Source organism: Podarcis vaucheri (assembly GCF_965113315.1).
Source record: "Podarcis vaucheri genome assembly, chromosome: Z".
Lineage (NCBI taxonomy): Eukaryota > Metazoa > Chordata > Lepidosauria > Squamata > Lacertidae > Podarcis > Podarcis vaucheri.
In genome coordinates, this window is record NC_138758.1 from 33,094,843 (window position 1) to 33,111,232 (window position 16,390).

At 48.0% G+C, this 16,390-nt stretch overlaps 1 protein-coding gene and 1 long non-coding RNA gene across 5 annotated transcripts in view; one reads left to right on the plus strand and one right to left on the minus strand.

Moving 5' to 3' along the window:
* Positions 1-1,147: 1,147 nt before the first annotated feature.
* On the plus strand, positions 1,148-5,154 carry LOC309524046. Its single transcript, XR_014215767.1, has 2 exons — positions 1,148-3,020; positions 4,015-5,154. It is a non-coding gene; the product is annotated as an uncharacterized lncRNA (long non-coding RNA).
* NACC2 (NACC family member 2) overlaps positions 3,702-16,390 on the minus strand; it is a 59,611-nt gene continuing 46,922 nt past the window's right edge. For all 4 annotated transcript variants that reach the window (XM_082208384.1, XM_082208381.1, XM_082208383.1 and 1 more), the window contains exons 2-6: positions 14,754-15,645; positions 12,492-12,659; positions 11,012-11,117; positions 9,472-9,569; positions 3,702-7,859 (exon numbers count right to left, since the gene is read on the minus strand). In XM_082208384.1, the coding sequence (XP_082064510.1) occupies positions 7,342-7,859; positions 9,472-9,569; positions 11,012-11,117; positions 12,492-12,659; positions 14,754-15,591 (1,728 nt within the window). In that variant the 5' untranslated portion in view covers positions 15,592-15,645 and the 3' untranslated portion in view covers positions 3,702-7,341. The remainder of the gene's footprint in view (positions 7,860-9,471; positions 9,570-11,011; positions 11,118-12,491; positions 12,660-14,753; positions 15,646-16,390) is intronic.

Consider the following 16,390-nt stretch of genomic DNA (forward strand, 5'->3'; position numbering starts at 1 on the left):
AACTAGAGGAAAATGCAACTTTGCAGCATTTTAATGGTCAATTTGCCTAGGTAAACAGGCAGTAAACTGACAGTTACTGCAGCTATCATGCTTGATGTTGAACACTGGCCTCGGAAATGGGCTGGAAGAGAAAAGCTCAAACCAGCCATGGATCCTTTAGGTGGCACTTTTACGTGGCTATAGTCTCATGCACTAACAGCTGTGATGAAACCATCCTTTCTTACTATGTTTTGATACAACAGGGTACCTAAGCTCCAATTTAGGTCCTTAGTTGCTGTAAGAGCGAACTGCCCCCCCAATACAGCTCATCTTTGCCCTGCTCAGTGATAATCCTAGCTGGCATACATCATATTGATAAGACTGTGTATCAGTGATATCATCAGGATTGGATGCCGGGGGCAGAACTCTAGGATTCAGAATACGAGCCACCCACCCACACCATTCCACCATTCCCACATGCAGCAGGGATAGCATACCATGTTTTGAAATAAGTAAAGCAACACACATTGGGCTCCAGAGACCAAAGTTCTCAAATGGCCTGCACTAATATCCAGGGGCTCTCTAAGCTTCAGAAAGGGGCCTGGTCCAGGCCTTATTTGGAGAATCCAGGAACCAAATGCAGGGCCTTTTGCAAACAAAACAGATACTCCACCTCTGAGCTTTTCCGAGCGTTGAGAACTGGCTGGCTGGCAGAGTTGTCACTCCATGACTTATTACTTGACCATTTTTAAGTGGCATTGACAGAGACTAACCCCAGGGCCTTTGAAAGGAAAAGCAGCTGCTTGAGTTAGGTCTGTCAGGGCCCCTTACTTGGCCCACAAGACCATGTTCCCCTGCCAGTAGTGCCCACCTGTCCTACTCCTAACATGTGTGGGGCAAGGGAAGATGTGGCTTCCTGTCAAAAGTGGGGCTTGCTGGCATAAGCACTCAACTTTTCTTCAAGAAGCTTGATTTCAAGCCAATTCCCCAGGTTGGAGATGGGACTGGCACACGGCACAGCCACCATCTGTCTGTGCCATGTGCCCCTTACCCGGCCTGCCCCACCTCTCAGACCATACCTCCCCCTACCCTGAACCACTGTGATTGGGACCTCTCCTGCTGTCTCCAGTTCCTCTTTTCTGAGGCACATCCCATAAAAAGCTCAGATTTAGAAGCATACAAGGTAAAATAATTAATAACAATTTAAAACATTTTTTACAAATGGGGAAATAACAGAACTGAAACCAGCTAAACAATACCCCAACCTAAAGGTCTGTTCAGCTGCCTCAGCTTTCAAAGCTGCAGTCAGTCAGGGCCCAGCCCTCCTAGTCAAGGTGGAAAAGATCTGAAAGGCAGGGAGCAGGTCCCCCAAGACTCACAACCAAGATGGTGTCTGAAAAGCTCAGCAGTCTCAGCTACACCCGCACAACTCCTCTGTAGAATGAGTCCCCCTTTATCTGAGCAAAACACTATTTCTTCCCCCACTTGCCTTGCATTTTCACCCGTCTTAAAAGCAAACAGAGCTCCAAAACAGGAATTTCATGGCCACCCCCAGAAGTGATGAGGAATAACCCTTTTTTGAAGATTCAGTTGTGCCTCAATACTTACATATGAACACAACCTATTTATCTGTCAATAAACGGCACATAACACAATTCAGAGGGCTTATACTCACAGGCGCCGTATTGCAGTAAAATGTAGGGGACAGGACCAGATTTATAGGAAACCAGAATCATTCTACGCCCCACCCTACCTCAGAGCCCCTTCTTACCCCCATTGTACTCCAGAAATGATGGATGAGGGAGCAGGGCAGCAGAAACAAGAGACACATGGTTTTATTTACTTTATTATTTTGTAAATGTGAATTTTACAAAGCATTTTCATCATTAATGATCACATTTTTCCATGGATTTTTCATTATATGAAAAGCGCTACAACCATACTTTGAACTCTTGGAAGGGGGCTTGTGAAGAAGAGACATCTTGAAGCCACTTCCCCACGTTACCCCCGCCCCCGCCCAGCCACCTGACACTGTTCTGAATCTATAGTGTTAGCCATGGCTGTAACAGTCTCAAGCTGAGGGATGGCACATAAATAACAAAGAGAATAAACAAAACTTTGCGTGGCTGAAACAACTCCAAAGCACTTCAAAATCTCCCCTATTAGCGCTGGGATTTTTAACTTTTCATTTATTTTTAACAGTCATGAGTTACAGTACTACTGGGTACTCTTGATAAAGACTCCAAGAGAAACCCTTTTGCTCTCTTAAGACTTTTCTCTCAGGCAGTTCAAAAGGATCTGCACACAATCTGAATCAAGTGCAATCCAAAGGTTCAAGTTAAACATATTTATACATTTTCTTGCTTAGCTATGACTTTATCATTTTTGAGTCTTAAAAATAGTATTGCAAGGTTGGGCTCCCTCCCCTCCACCTCAGACGTAAAAGTGCAAAAAGGACGTTTGGAAGAAACAGAAGATTGTAAGTTCTTCAGCAAGGACAACACATGGGATCCCTCTTTCCCTCCTCTCATGCCAGCTTTGGCAGAGGCACAGATTGCCTTGCTCCAAGGTGGGCACCCAGTGAATTGACCACAACCCTCCATGGGCAGCCACAGCAGCACTGTAACAGTGACACTGAAAGGCCTGGCCCTTTAAGACTGGTTAGGGGTCCCTTAATGGCCACAGGAGATATGGTCAAAATGCACAGCACATATCACAGGCTGCATCATTTGGACAGCTGTGAAAACTCTGCTGCTCAGGGAAGACAACATCACAGAGAGGGCCTCTTCTCAGGCAAAGATGATTACATGTAAAGCAGCCCGTCTCCCCCGGGCACCTTTCCCCCGGAGAGCACCATGCCCAAATGGCTGTGCCCTTTTTAGGACTCCCCCCTTCTCCTGCCCTGTCAGGTGGGGATGGCACCAATTTGCTTTTCCTCTTTGCATTTAATGCTGCAAGGAAGAAGATGCAGGAAAGAGCACTCACCAAGAGGGTCCCAATTCCTCAGTGATGGGAAGTACCAGGAAAGGTTGCCACACCAGGTGAGAAAACAGTCACAACCTTTTATCCACCCTGGCAAATCAGCATCCTACAAAAAAGCTAAATTTTCTAACCAGGATGCTTTCCAGCACTTAATTAAAATGAGAAAGAAGAATTTCTTCAAATTAAGCAAAACCCATTTCCAAACTGGATTCCCAGGACAGGTAAGAAAAAGTGGGGAACAGCCAAACATCTCTGGCAACTTGAGGGTTGAATTAGTGGCCATTTCAGTTGGAGCAAGAAGAGAATAACTGTCAGGGAAGTCTCAGAGCAGACAAAAGGACAGGACTTATGGCTTAACATGGTCTCACCTTTGCAATGAGATCAGATTTCTGGAAAAAAAATTCCGAGTCTTGTTTTTGGCTCCAAATTTTGGTTTAGAGTGAAAAAAAAAACCCTGGAATTGCACACTTCTGAGCAAGGGTTAGGTAAAGAAACCTTGGAGAAGCCAGGCTAATTTACAAAGCAACTGCAATCTGGGGATGTTTCCATTGCAGAAAAGGAGGGGTGGGAATGTTGGTTCAATTCTTATACTATGATGTGGCAACCACTAAATTCACTTGGTTTTCTCTCTCTTTAAAAAGGTGCTTGATATAACTTTTAATATATATATATATATAATATACACATGTAATATTGCTAACAGTCAAGCATTAAGAATAGAGGTGCAGACATACCATAAATACTTCTGCTTCCATTTTTATTTTATTTTTAAGATCTAGAGGGATGCCGTTTCCATTTCACATTATGCATCATCACAGTCAGAAAGCAACTCCCAGACACTCTCGTGACATTTCTAGCATTATTGTAAACAAAGAGGGGGAAATCGGGGCGGGGGGCATTCCTTCTGATCTGGCATTTCCCCCCCTCTCTGTCCCCTCCGCATGGAAAACAAGTGATCCAAAAAGGGCTAAGGCACTCAGGAAATCCCGATCATTCTGGGCTTCATTCTCACTTTACATTCTTTTATTTTGCGACATTCTTCCTTCCCACCAGGGAGGAGACAATCATGATCCACAGATACGTCTTGGAAATCTGCCCTTAAGCCTCCACATGCGGATCTGGTTTAGTGCAAATGCTCATTCTCATCAAGAAGACAAGGAAGGCCCCCCTCCCCAAAAACAAACCATTCACATTTTTTTCAAGTTTACCTAAAGCTCTCTCTCTCTTTTACTAGAAAGTAAAAACAAACAAAAAAACCCCAAATAAAAATGTACATGAAATTGTGCTCGGTATAAAAATATATCTTAACTGTGCAATGCGACACTCTCTTCGGATTCTTTTCTAAGCCATTCAAGTATTTTCTTTATGTTCTGGTCATTTCATCATGGGGCCAGGGGCGGGTGGAACAGCTCCTGGATGCACTTTGTACCATCATTATTTTGGGTAGGGTATCCAATTGGAAGAGGAAATGACCCAAGGTAAGAAAGGTAGTAATCCTTTCAGTTTGATACCATCATATTTCATGGACCCAATCCCCCTTTACCACTGACTCAGGGAAAGATACAGAAGGGGGGGGGTCACTGCCCACAGAGCTGCCCCTACTCACTGGACCATCTAGGGCAGATCATTACTCGACTGCTCACTCTGATAACAAAGTTCTCATTCACCTGCAAATGCAGAATTAGGCCCATGAAGGTGTGGAGTCAATGGCCTGATTGAGCTGCAGCTACAGAGGCATCCCAGGCCAGAAAAAGCCTGGAGACACGTTGGCTCAGCTTCCTGGTGCTTCTCCCCCTCCTCAAGGCCTCACCTATCCACTTCACCAGTGCTCAGCTGGTTTTAATCCTTTGTGGGGTGGCACTGGTACAGATCAGGGACCACAGTTTTTTTTATTCAGGGCCCAGAATGAAGTTTCAAATATTGGCCAAAGGCAAGGACTCCCTCCCAAGCCTCCATGGTCACATGGCAAAGGGAGGAACCCCCAGGAAGAGAGTATACCCCCCGCAACACCTCATGCCATTGGCTCCAGCACAGAGCCTCACCTGGAGCTCAGAAAGTACCCATTGCAGAGCTCTCAGAAGCTCCCACTGTCCTGAGCTTTCTGCACCTGAAAAATCCCCCCAAACTCAGTCTGTCTCCCCTCCCCCCTCAAGAGCCTGCTCTTTGTGGTCCCTTCCCAGAAACCCACACAGGGATCCTGCCTAGAAAAGCAGAGACAAACCCCTATATCAAGGAGGGTTTGGGCTAGGAATGGGGAGAGATTCCTAAGTAGCACACCCTTCATGATGAAGCATCTCCTCTCACATACCAGGTGGGGGCCTTCCAGTAACTCCTGTGTTTCAATCAAGGTGACTGAATCTTGGGATAAACCATTCTAGAACAGCTAAGGGGATGGCTGCCAAGGACCCATTTTGGAGTTGGAAAAGGGGCAGATCCCAGAGCAAAAGCACCTTTCCCTTATAGAACTGTGGAGAGGAAAGAGGCCCCCAAGGGTAATCTAGGCAACCCCCAGCAACGGCCATCCAACCAGAGACCAGAGAAGGGGCCTCTTTGCCCTTCCATTTATGAAATAGCCCAGTCGGGCCATGGTGGCTTCCCCCTACTCTCTCCTCTGCCACGCCTGTCCTACATATATTAGGGGGAGGTGCTGAGTGCAGCAAAAATGAGGCTGCTCTCCCCCTGACACACAACCACCCAAAAAGCAAGCTAGGCTGCCTGCCTGCTTCCCCAGCCCAGATCCCACTCCAACCTGCTCTGCCTCTTGCACACATGCTGGTTCTCCTTTGGCCAAAGTTCGCTCTGCACCCAACACCTTTCAGATGTGAAAGTTGAGCTGTACCCCTCTAAGAAACACCCTACCAGACAAAGCAGCTCAAGCCATCAGAACTGAAAAACTTGTTCTCATATTTTACATGAGCCTTCTCAAAAAAAAGAAAAGAAAAAAGAGTGGGATCAAATAGGAAAACACAGATCCTAAAAAGGAACAATAGGGTTTGGGGTAGGGTTGGACAGCCACCAAAGACATCCATTCTGGCCAAGTGTGCCACAAAACTCTCAAGTTAGTGACTCCCTTCTCACCTCTCCCTCTGATCTCTTTTCTCTTCCCTGTCTGCTCCTTCAGAAATGCCTTCAGAAATGCCAAGAACAGCAACTGCAGCCCACACTCTGGCCCAGTAGAGCCTTACCATATTCCACCTCCATCAACACACCACTCAATGCTAACAATAACCTCCCTCCCCGGTCCCATGAGATGCATCAGGATAGAGTGAGGCCCTCAGTATTAGCCCCCTGGGGGGCACCTCTGCCCAGCCCAAGCAGCTTTTGCCTTTCACCATCTCTGCCAGCAAAATTTCAGCATTAAACAAAATGAAGCTCAAAGATACCCCTGTATCTAAGAGCAGGTCAAATAGTATCATGGGAGTCATTCTGGAATGTTTTGTGCAGCCACACACCCACAATACTCAGGACGAAATCCATGACACCCACAAATGGTGTCATGTGCCCAACCTGATTCAAATCATTTCAGAAGCTGTGCCAGAAAGAGCCCTGCGCTCACCTTCCAAAAAAAAAAAAGAAAAGAAAAGAAACTCTGGGGGAAGCTATTGCCTGAGGGGGACACAAAGGAAAGTGTGGTGCCCTGGTGCCACTACCAGGCAGGGGCCACCATCAAGAAGAAAAAAAAAAGGGCAATTAAGGCTTTCCATCCAGCAAATATCCTGAGCACTGGCCACCGGTGGAGTTTCCAGGCAAAAATGTCCCTTCGTCCCAACAGTACCTGCACAGGATATATTCCTAGTGGATTGTGCCTGAAAAAAATCCTCCCTGTCCATAAGTCAAACAAAAGGTCCAAGCAATGGAATTGTGCAGCAACCAAACCAAAACCTCACCCTACAGCAGCCAACCCCAGCAAGGCCTCCTCCTCATCCTCCATCAGCTCCTTGCCCCCTCCCCTCTCTGTACATGCCCCATCACAAGGAGGAGGAAGAGGAAGAGGAAGAGGGCTGAGGATGGTGGTGGAGGAGGAGGAGGATGAATGGGGGAGAGGAATATCGCTTAGCTCTTTTGAAACAAAATCCTACTGCCTTCTAGACAAACCTCAGGATTTTTTATTTTAAAGGAGCCTGGGGTTTGTTTCATTTCCGTTTTCCGTAAGTAGGTTGCCTTAGGCCTAGAGTTGCTTACAGTATAACGAATGTGATATTTCCTTCATCCATCTTAAACACAAGCAGAATAAAAATCACATTTTTCTCAGGCAACAGTAGCAGTTCAGTAGGTAAATGGTTTGATCACATTTCTCTTTTTTCTGTATTAATAATGCATGCAAGCAGCTTTAGTATTAGAGATCCCTCGTTGGTCAAGCCCAGCATGATCCTGGCTCTTTCACAAAGTCCCTCCTCCTCCTCCTCCTCCGTAGGGGCCTTCCGGTCGTCTTGCCGGAGTCTCCGGCCGGCTAGTGGACCCAGATGGGCCCTGTTCGAAAGGCGGTGTGGTGCTGTGGCTCTCCAAAGCCATTGCTTCTGGGCCAGCAGACTCCTGGATGACAGAACTGGCCCCTTCCCCCTGCTCATTCGGCTCAAACAGCTGGCTGGATCTGTTGCTCTGATCCACAGTGACCGTGTTAGTTCTCAGTGCCACAATGGTTCCAGAATCCCCCCTCCGCTCTGCGTAGATCCGCTGTTCGAACATCTGAGCAGCGGAAGGCTGGAATTCAGGGTCCAGGGAGATACTGCTGGTAGTGGAGCCCATGACGGAGCGATACATCTCCATACCCTCCGGCAACATGGATTTGATCTTCGGCAGCCACCGCTTCCGCACCCGGCGGGCATTAGTGCACATGTCGGCTGCGATGACGTTCATCTCACTCTCCTTGAAACTTGGGGCAAAATTCTGGCAATACACTGCAAAGACAAGGGGGTGTTTTAGCTACAACAGAGGCAGAGTTTTAACATTTTTCCCCCCAGCACCAGGAACAATGGCCATAAAATTACAGATTGCATAAAGGTGCCTTTACTAGATTTGTAACATCCAGCACAGATAAGGAGACAGTGCTGGAAGGTCCCATAGTAGACTGTGAATTATTCACTATTTTAAGAAAGAAAGATTGAATGCTTCCAGATTTTGCATTCAACAGCTTGAATCACACCTCACCCGGCTGGTAGGAAACTAGCAAGCAAGAACAGAGAAGACCAGACCCAGCCTCTGCAGATGACAAACAACTTGTACTTATTGAGAGCCTCTCTGGCATTGCTCAACTCAAGGCCTCCCTCTCCTCATCCCCCTTTCAGAGCCAATTCTCCCAGTCATGCAGCTGCCAGAGTCACGAACCCTAACCCTACCCTGCTTTTCAGGCCTTGATTTCCCAAGTCCAGACCTTGAGAGAGCCTCCAAGTCCTTCAAGAGCTGCACAGAAGGACATAATCCTGTAGTGGTAGAAGTTTCATTTGGCAGAATTTCCCCTTCTTTTTAAAGAAGCCCAGGCAGGCTCCTCACCTTCCGAAGCAAAACTGCACACACTCTTTAGAGCATACCCTCTGCTTTGGCTCTGCATGAATCTGGTCTCATTTGTCCTTATCAGATTTATGCTGCTGCATTTTAATTTGCTAGTGGAACTATTTAATTCTTGCAAGTTGCCTTGAGGATACATTTGAAGTGCAAATTTCTGCCTCCCAGCACCGCCCTCCCAAGTGACTTTCCAATTGGCCCCTTCTGGCTCATGACCTCTCAGCAGTCTTTTTTCAGCCAACATGGCTTGGCCTGGCTCCGCCAGTGTCCAAATTCCCTGACACCCCTCTCTGCCTGCCCTTTCAACCAGGGGCAACATTCTAAGGAGGGTCCCCTGTTTGGGGCTTCTTTCCACATTGCTGTCATGAGACAATGAGCATTTCATGAAACAGGAGAAGCTCAACCAATTGGGGCTGCCACAAAATAGCTTAGTAGAGAGAAAATCTGCTGTGGCCACAGACTCAAAGATCTTCCCTCTCAAAGATCTTCCCATGACTCAAAGATCTTCCCTCTCATGCCCTGACTTAAAAACAAACTTTGTCAGCACACACAAACGGCAGTAAACATTCCCCCCTCTCTTCTCCCCCAACCTTATACTGTCTACAACATTACTGTCTCATATTGAATAGAACTGCCCTGTAGAAAGAACTTTATGATCTGAAAACAGAGATAATGTATGTACCTTTGTAACCCAATAAAATCTTTAATAAAAAACAGTTTTTCAAAAAGGCAGTAGTTCTGACGCCAAAATACAGGATTTTAAAGCTTTGGTGTCTTTTTAGAAGGGGCATTTGAATCCAGACCCCTTAGAATAATAGAGTAGCTCAGTCGGTAGAGCAAGAATCTCTTAATTATAATTGTAGATTACAGTATTGTAGAGGACCCATAGGTCTTCTAGTCCAACCTCCTGCAAGGCAGGAGTCACAACTAAAGGAAGATGTAAAATAAACCGAATAGCTCTCCCATCTACCCTCAGAGGCTCCTTCTCCTCTTCCTCTCCACACTTACGTTTCACAGCATTAAGGACCCGGCTGTCCAGTGGCTTCCTGCTGGGATCACTTGTGGAAGACCGGATCCCAGTTCCGCAGCTGTTGGCCAGTGTGTTCCTGTCCCGGGAAGGAGTGGGAAGCAGAATCTCAAGAGCACATTCAAAGAAAACTCACAGCTGGGATCCAAAACATGGGAAAGAGCCCATTTCAGGCAGCAGACCTTGAAGGAGCTTCCATGGAGGAATGGGTGGGGGGAGAAGAGAGGGAGAAGCAGAAGCCCAAAGAGGTACACCCCCCAAGAAAAAACCTCATACAGGAGATAATACAAACCAATCAGTTGTGGCTTGTTGAGGCTTACTCTGCAAATCAGCAGAAATTAAGGAATCTTCACCATGGCCAAAGAACAAAATTTTTAAAAAGGTATTTCATAGTATTATAAATACTGAACACAATTCCAAATTACTTACACTGGATAAACCCCCCAAAGTTTCAGCTTTTTTTTGGGGGGGGAGCACAACGGAGACGTCAACCTACATGTCCGTTTCTTTGACTAACCAAATCTACAGACCTACAGAGACATGCAGTTTCAAGAACTTCTGGAAGCCATTTCTTTGTAGATGGTGCAAATACTAGTTGCTAAGAAGAGGCAAGAGAATTTTCACTTGCCAGTAGACTCATCAGCCCATTTAAAGGAATTATTACACATACATATTTATGTTCACACCACTTATTTGAAGAATTGTCTGCATCTCATTCTGCGATTCTAGGATAAGGGACAAAATCTGTTACCATGTGTATTTCCAAATGTATTGACATGCAGTGTCCAATTTAGGCTCTGTGATGTCTTATTACACCTACGAGCATTTGTGTACACTGCACCTCCTTCAAAGAGCAGCAAAATGAAAGTGGTCTGTCTGCCCTCGACCTGCGGATCCATATGCTGATGGTCCCAGATCTTCCCAGTCCCAGATCTCTCTGCTCCCAGCGGTGGCTAAACCTTTCTCTGCCTGAGGGCTGTTTTTCTCCTCTAGCCAACCACCTGAAGGTTTCATGCCAGCGCTGAGTACAGCCACCTCAGACTCTTATATGTGCAAATGCACAGGATCCACACACACACAAAAATCCCACCCAGCATGGTTGTTAATCTTAATCTGGTTTCCCTTTGTGTTGCAGTGTAGTGTTCCCAGGGCCGGGTTTAGCCATTTCTGCTAATTGGTAAAGACAGACATGAAGGGCTCTAACCAGAGTAGGCCTGCTGAAATGAACAAACTTAAGCTAGTCATGTCTGCTAACTTCAGTGGGTCTACTTTGAACAGGACTAGCACTGGACACAATCCCATGTCCTCATATTTATGTTTTCTACTAGGAAACATGTGGCCTCCATTGACAGACAAATTAAAAACACTTTTAATTCCCATTAAGCAAAATGCAATGGGTAATTTCCCTCCCTTCCATCACTTAAAGCTCCTGCTCCCTCCAAACTTGGTTCCCTGGCAGCAGCTCAGAAGCTGGCTGGGTCAAGAGGACCTAGGAGGACGGGCTCTTCCTTTGTGTCCTACCTGTCAAAGAACGTGGCCAGCAGGCGCCGCAGGAGAACTTTGTGCTTCACACCTGCACACAGGTGGCAGTTCATCAGCTGCCCCCGAGTGATGTAAACACCGGAGCCTGGGTGAAGAGAGAGAGAATAATAAAATTGTAGAGTTGAAAGGGACCCCAAGGGTCATCATGTCCAACTTCCAGCAATGCAGGAGAGAGCAAGTAAGAGGTCCAGAAGTCACACCCCCAGCTCTGTTCTGCAAGGTGTACAACAGGACGCAAACATGCAAACAGTTAATATTGACTCAGATCATCTTGAAGCAGCAAAGACTTTTGACATATCCCAGAGAAGTGACCTGGGCAGCAGGAAAAGGGGTTGTCTGTGACCTGAGTGTGGCAACCCAAGGGAGGGTCCTGAGATCCCTCAGGATCACTACCCCCAGCAAAAGTTCCAGCCTTTTCACTCTTTACTGGAATGGCCAGCAGTAAAGGCACATTCTCTTCCTGCCAGGTGAGGGCGCCCTGGCCCTGCCCACCTCTACTCCCTGCTCTCTCAGGGAGGCAACCTTTCTTCTCCCCCCACTGAAGGCCTGACAAGGGGGAAATGCTCTGGATTAGCTCTTTGGGGTCTCTTATCTAAAACTCCCTTCACAAAAACCTAAATACTGAGAAGTTGCTCAGGGAAGGTGGACACCAAGGTGGCTAGTCCATTTCATAAACAAAGCTTAGAAAAATGTAAAACCACATCACGGCTTTCAAAGATACAATGCAAAGTAAATGAAATAAGAATCCAAGGAAGTTATATTTGTTCTCAGAAGTAAGGAGGAGCAAAATGAAGAGAGTGAGAGACAAGAAAGGTGAAGGGAGGACTCTACTTAAATAGGTATCACATTTACAATATTACTATAAATTACAAAGTAATTTTATAAACAAAATAAATTTAGGTCAGATTAATTTTATAAGCAAAATTTTCTACATTTTGGTTCACTGCAATTTAAAGGTAAAGGTAAAGGTACCCCTGCCCGAACGGGCCAGTCTTGACAGACTCTGGGGTTTGTGCGCCCATCTCACTTCCGGGTCACGTGGCCAGCGTGACAAAGCTGCATCTGGCGAGCCAGCGCAGCACACGGAACGCCGTTTACCTTCCCGCTGGTAAGCGGTACCTATTTATCTACTTGCACCCGGGGGTGCTTTCGAACTGCTAGGTTGGCAGGCGCTGGGACCGAGCAGCGGGAGCGCACCCCGCCGCGGGGATTCGAACTGCCGACCTTTCGATCGGCAAGCCCTAGGCGCTGAGGCTTTAACCCACAGCGCCACCCGCGTCCTTTTATCTTTTCTATTTTTTAAAATTAAAAAAACCCTCACCAAATCATGCAGAAATTAAAAGATCCCTTGTTAATGAAACAAAGAATTGCAAGAGTTCTACAATTTTTACAATTTTCAAGCCATGTTACTGCAACAAGTCCATAAGCATAAAGGAAAACTTGCCCCTGTGGTCCTTACCTGCCACGAGTTCAAGTTTTTCTCCAGGATCTCCTTCTGAGTAGAGTTTTGGGTGGCAGCGATACCCAATCTGGCTGATAAGGCTGGCAGGGAGGGCAACCAAGTCCCGCCTGATGAGGACACAAGAGCGGCTCTCCAGGGGCACTGGCTCCGGCTTCTCTTGAGGCCCTTGGGGAGAAGGAGGGAGGCTCAGAAAACCCCGGGGTATCCCGAATGGCTGACGCTGCAGGAACCCCACTTTCTCTTGGGCCAAGAAGCCAAGTAGAAGCAGCCACTGCAAATGACCCCTGCTCTGCAGAGGCAGCAGCGGGAAATGTGAATAGATCCTGACAAGAGGGTTGGGAAAGTAGGCCTAATGGTTACAGCCAGGCCACACTGGTTATGTTCTACCTCCACTCTCGAAGGCAGAATTTATTGTTCATTTATAAGTAAAAATATTTATAAAGCCATTTCCTAAGAGATTGATAGGGTGGTGCATGGCACGCAACGGAACACAAAACACTAGCAAAACTTTATGTAAACCGCTTTGAGGATTTTTCTGACAATCAAGCAGTATATAAAAGTTACGAAATAAACAAATAAGTAACACTGCACAAAATAAACTTTAAGATGGCTGGCTGATCAATGTTTTAAAGAAGTGTGTAATACGTAGGCCTCTGAATGCCAGTGTCTGGGAACTGCTAGTGGGGAGAGCTGCTGCTGCTGGCAGCAGGTCTTGCCCACAGGTTCCTTCCTGCTGAGCTACCTGTTGGGGGGCTGGACTGGGTGCTCCAGGTGCTCCTGGTGGGCTGTTGTTTCCCTGGCATACAACTCACATCAAGGAATCACTGTGTCTGAGTGAACCAGACTGGCTTCAGTCTCCCAGGGTTTTAAGTTTTGAGTGAGCTTTGAAAGATGGATTTCAGTTTCTCCCAGGGAAAGGAGGTCCTCCTTTGGACAAGATGACCCTGGAGAGTCACCTGCTCCTCAGCACCAAAACTATCTATACAGACAGGGAAAGTTTTAGCCTGGTGGTCAAATCAGCACATTAGCACTTTGGATACTCCCAGCTTTTTCAAACACCTGCAAAGTGAGGTCCCCCTACCCCCGAGCTAACATACTTTGGGCACATGAGATGCTGCCAGCCAAGCACCCTGTCAGCCCCCCACAAAATTTAGCTGATCAATGGACATAGAACCTAGCTGGGCTCTGGCTATAAAATCCTGCTGGCTTGGCTAAAAATGTGTCTCTCCAGTGGGTCGGCGGGGGGGGGCATCCAGGCTGGCCATAAAGTGTCTCTTGCCCTACCAGCTCTTTCATGACCCCAAGAGTACCACACTGACCCATAGTGGCCTGGACTGAAGAGTCACACTGTCACCCTTTCTTTGGTTTTAGAGCACAGAACCTCAACACAGCTCCAAAGCCAGCACCTCATTCCCATTCCTGCCTGAAGGCATCTTGCCTCTTTCTCCTGGGAAGGAGAGGAGACATCTGCCTGGGCTGGGCTTCCAGGCTCCTTAAGATACAGAAAATGGACCAAGAGAAAGAGCTCAACAATCTTGCTATGCTCAATATGCAACCCTTAAAATCTGTCGGCATCAAGGAAACTGATCCACAGAGTAATGCTGCATTGCCAGTTTCATTAAATGAGGAGGAAATTCTGAACATGCAGACACCCCCCCCCAAAAAAAAAAATAAGGAAACAGACGCCATCAATAAGCTTGCAGAATTTAAGAGCTTATTACTTTCCCCAAGGAACCAAAGGGACAACAATGGCACCTTCGGCAGATTCACATGTAAAGAGCCAGTCCCTCCCGCCAAAAACATCTTATTGAAAAATGAACTACTCCTTACTAAGAAATCCCTTCCTTTTCAGCAAATTCACAGAGCCTGGAGATCTATATCTGGCAGGGGGGAAGGAAAGAAGAGACCTCACCCCAAAATGGAAATAAGCTGCAATCAGCACTGTTCCCATTCAAGTTTTCAAGTCTTAAATCAGTGCAAAGCTTCCTTATTCCAAGTGAGGACATCAGTCTGCCCAGCTCGGTATTACCAACACTGACTGGCAGTGATGGCTGTGCAGGGTTTCCAGCAGGGGATTTACTACCAGCCCTATCTGGAGATGCCAACTGGGGATCAAAACAACTGCTTGCAAATCAGACACTCCACCTACTAAACTACTTTTCTAAAATGCAGGGAAATGAACACCTGCCTGACTGCAGATGCCTCTCATTTTACGGTCCCATGAGACTGAAAGTGGCGGAGGCTAAAGGGGGCTTTTACCTGCATAGCCGCCTGTGGACTTGATGTGCATCTGCCCGTACTGCTCCTCCGCCATGGTGTCATAGGCTTCATCGTCGTCCTCATCTTCTTCGTTGTGGTAGGAGGTGGGGCTGTCAGTGGTGGGGAGGCTGTTGGCCCCAGGGCTCGTCCGCTCCCCCTGGCAGTACTGAGCCAGTGGGATGCTGGGGAGGAGGGTGGCAAGGCTGGGCACCCCGTAGTAGGAGACGCGCGACAATTTGAGCGGGGCGCTGGCAGAGGAGCTGCCCCCGGCCGCCTCCCGCAGGCTGCACTCCAAGGACCGCTTCGCAGGCTCCAAGGTCTCATGCTTGACGCGGGTGAGCAGTGGAAGGGGCACAGAAGGGGACACGGCATAGGGTAGGGAGGGCGGCTGCAGGGGGTGGCAGGGGCTCTGGGGCCCCGAGCAGGGCTCCTCCGTCATGGCCGTCTGGGAGTCGCAGTGAGGGGAGCTCACTTTGAACATCAGGTCTGTCCCCTTCTCCACGATGTGCTGGATCTGGAGGAAGCCTGCTGTGTACATCACCACCAGCTGCTCGCTGGCAGCCATGGTCAGCTTGCCGGTGTAGCAGAAGGAGAGGATCTGCTGGAAGCAGGCGGGCGGCACGGAGCCCGGTAGCTCGAAGGCGCTCTTGCTGTTGCCACTGAAGAGGTCTCGGAAGTAGAGGCTGCTGGCTGCCAAGACAGCCCGGTGAGCCTTGAAGGCCTGGCCCTTGACCAGGATGGAGACATCGCAGTAGAGACCCAGGAGGCGCTGCTCATTCAGGGAGCCCAGGACGGTGCTCCCAAAGTTGGGGATTTCTATGTGCAGCATCTGCGACATGGCTCAGCAGCTGCCTCACGCGCTCAAGGCCAGGGCTTCTGAGAGAGGGCACATCTGTAGGCGGGGCAGGGGAGTGGGTGGGAGGAGAGGAAACAGGCACGTGAAAAAGAGAAAGGAAGAGAGAGGATATCTGGCAGAAACACAAGAATCAGGAAGTACCTGGGAGAGGGATTCTGCCAGTGTTTGGAAAATCCCCCTCCTGTGAAGAGCATTCCTAACAAGGGGAGGAAGAAACTCAATATAACAGACTTCAAAAAAACTACACCCCACCCACAAAGCCCTCCGTGTACCACCAGTCCAGGGCAAGAAAAACACAGGCAAAGATGGCTACCCATTCCAGCTGGGGTGGGGGTGGGCGTTGAGAACTGCCTCCATTGACTCCACCAACCTGAATCCAGGCTGATGCTGCTGAAAGATTTTTCCCTTTTTCGGGGGTGGGGGTACACACACCACAAAAGGTATGATCCCCCAAACAAGGTATTGGAATGGGATTTCTAACACAGGCACTATTAGGGCAGGCAGCGCACGCTCCTGAAAAAGCTGACACAGCTGGAAACTTGGGAGAAAGGAGGGGGGAGAGAGAGATGGGTGGACGCTTCAGAAATGCAGCAACTTCTGCGCATAATTATTCCAAGTTTCCCTGCACATTGGAGCTGCTGAGGAGCCAAGGAAGGGCCGGGCAGCTGTCCGTCCCCTCCGCCCCCACCATCATTCAAAGTGCGGGATGCAGGGAATGGAGAGAGGCTGGGGGCTGCCTTCTACTGCAGCAGCCCAGGATACGGACAGGCTCCCCAGCTCC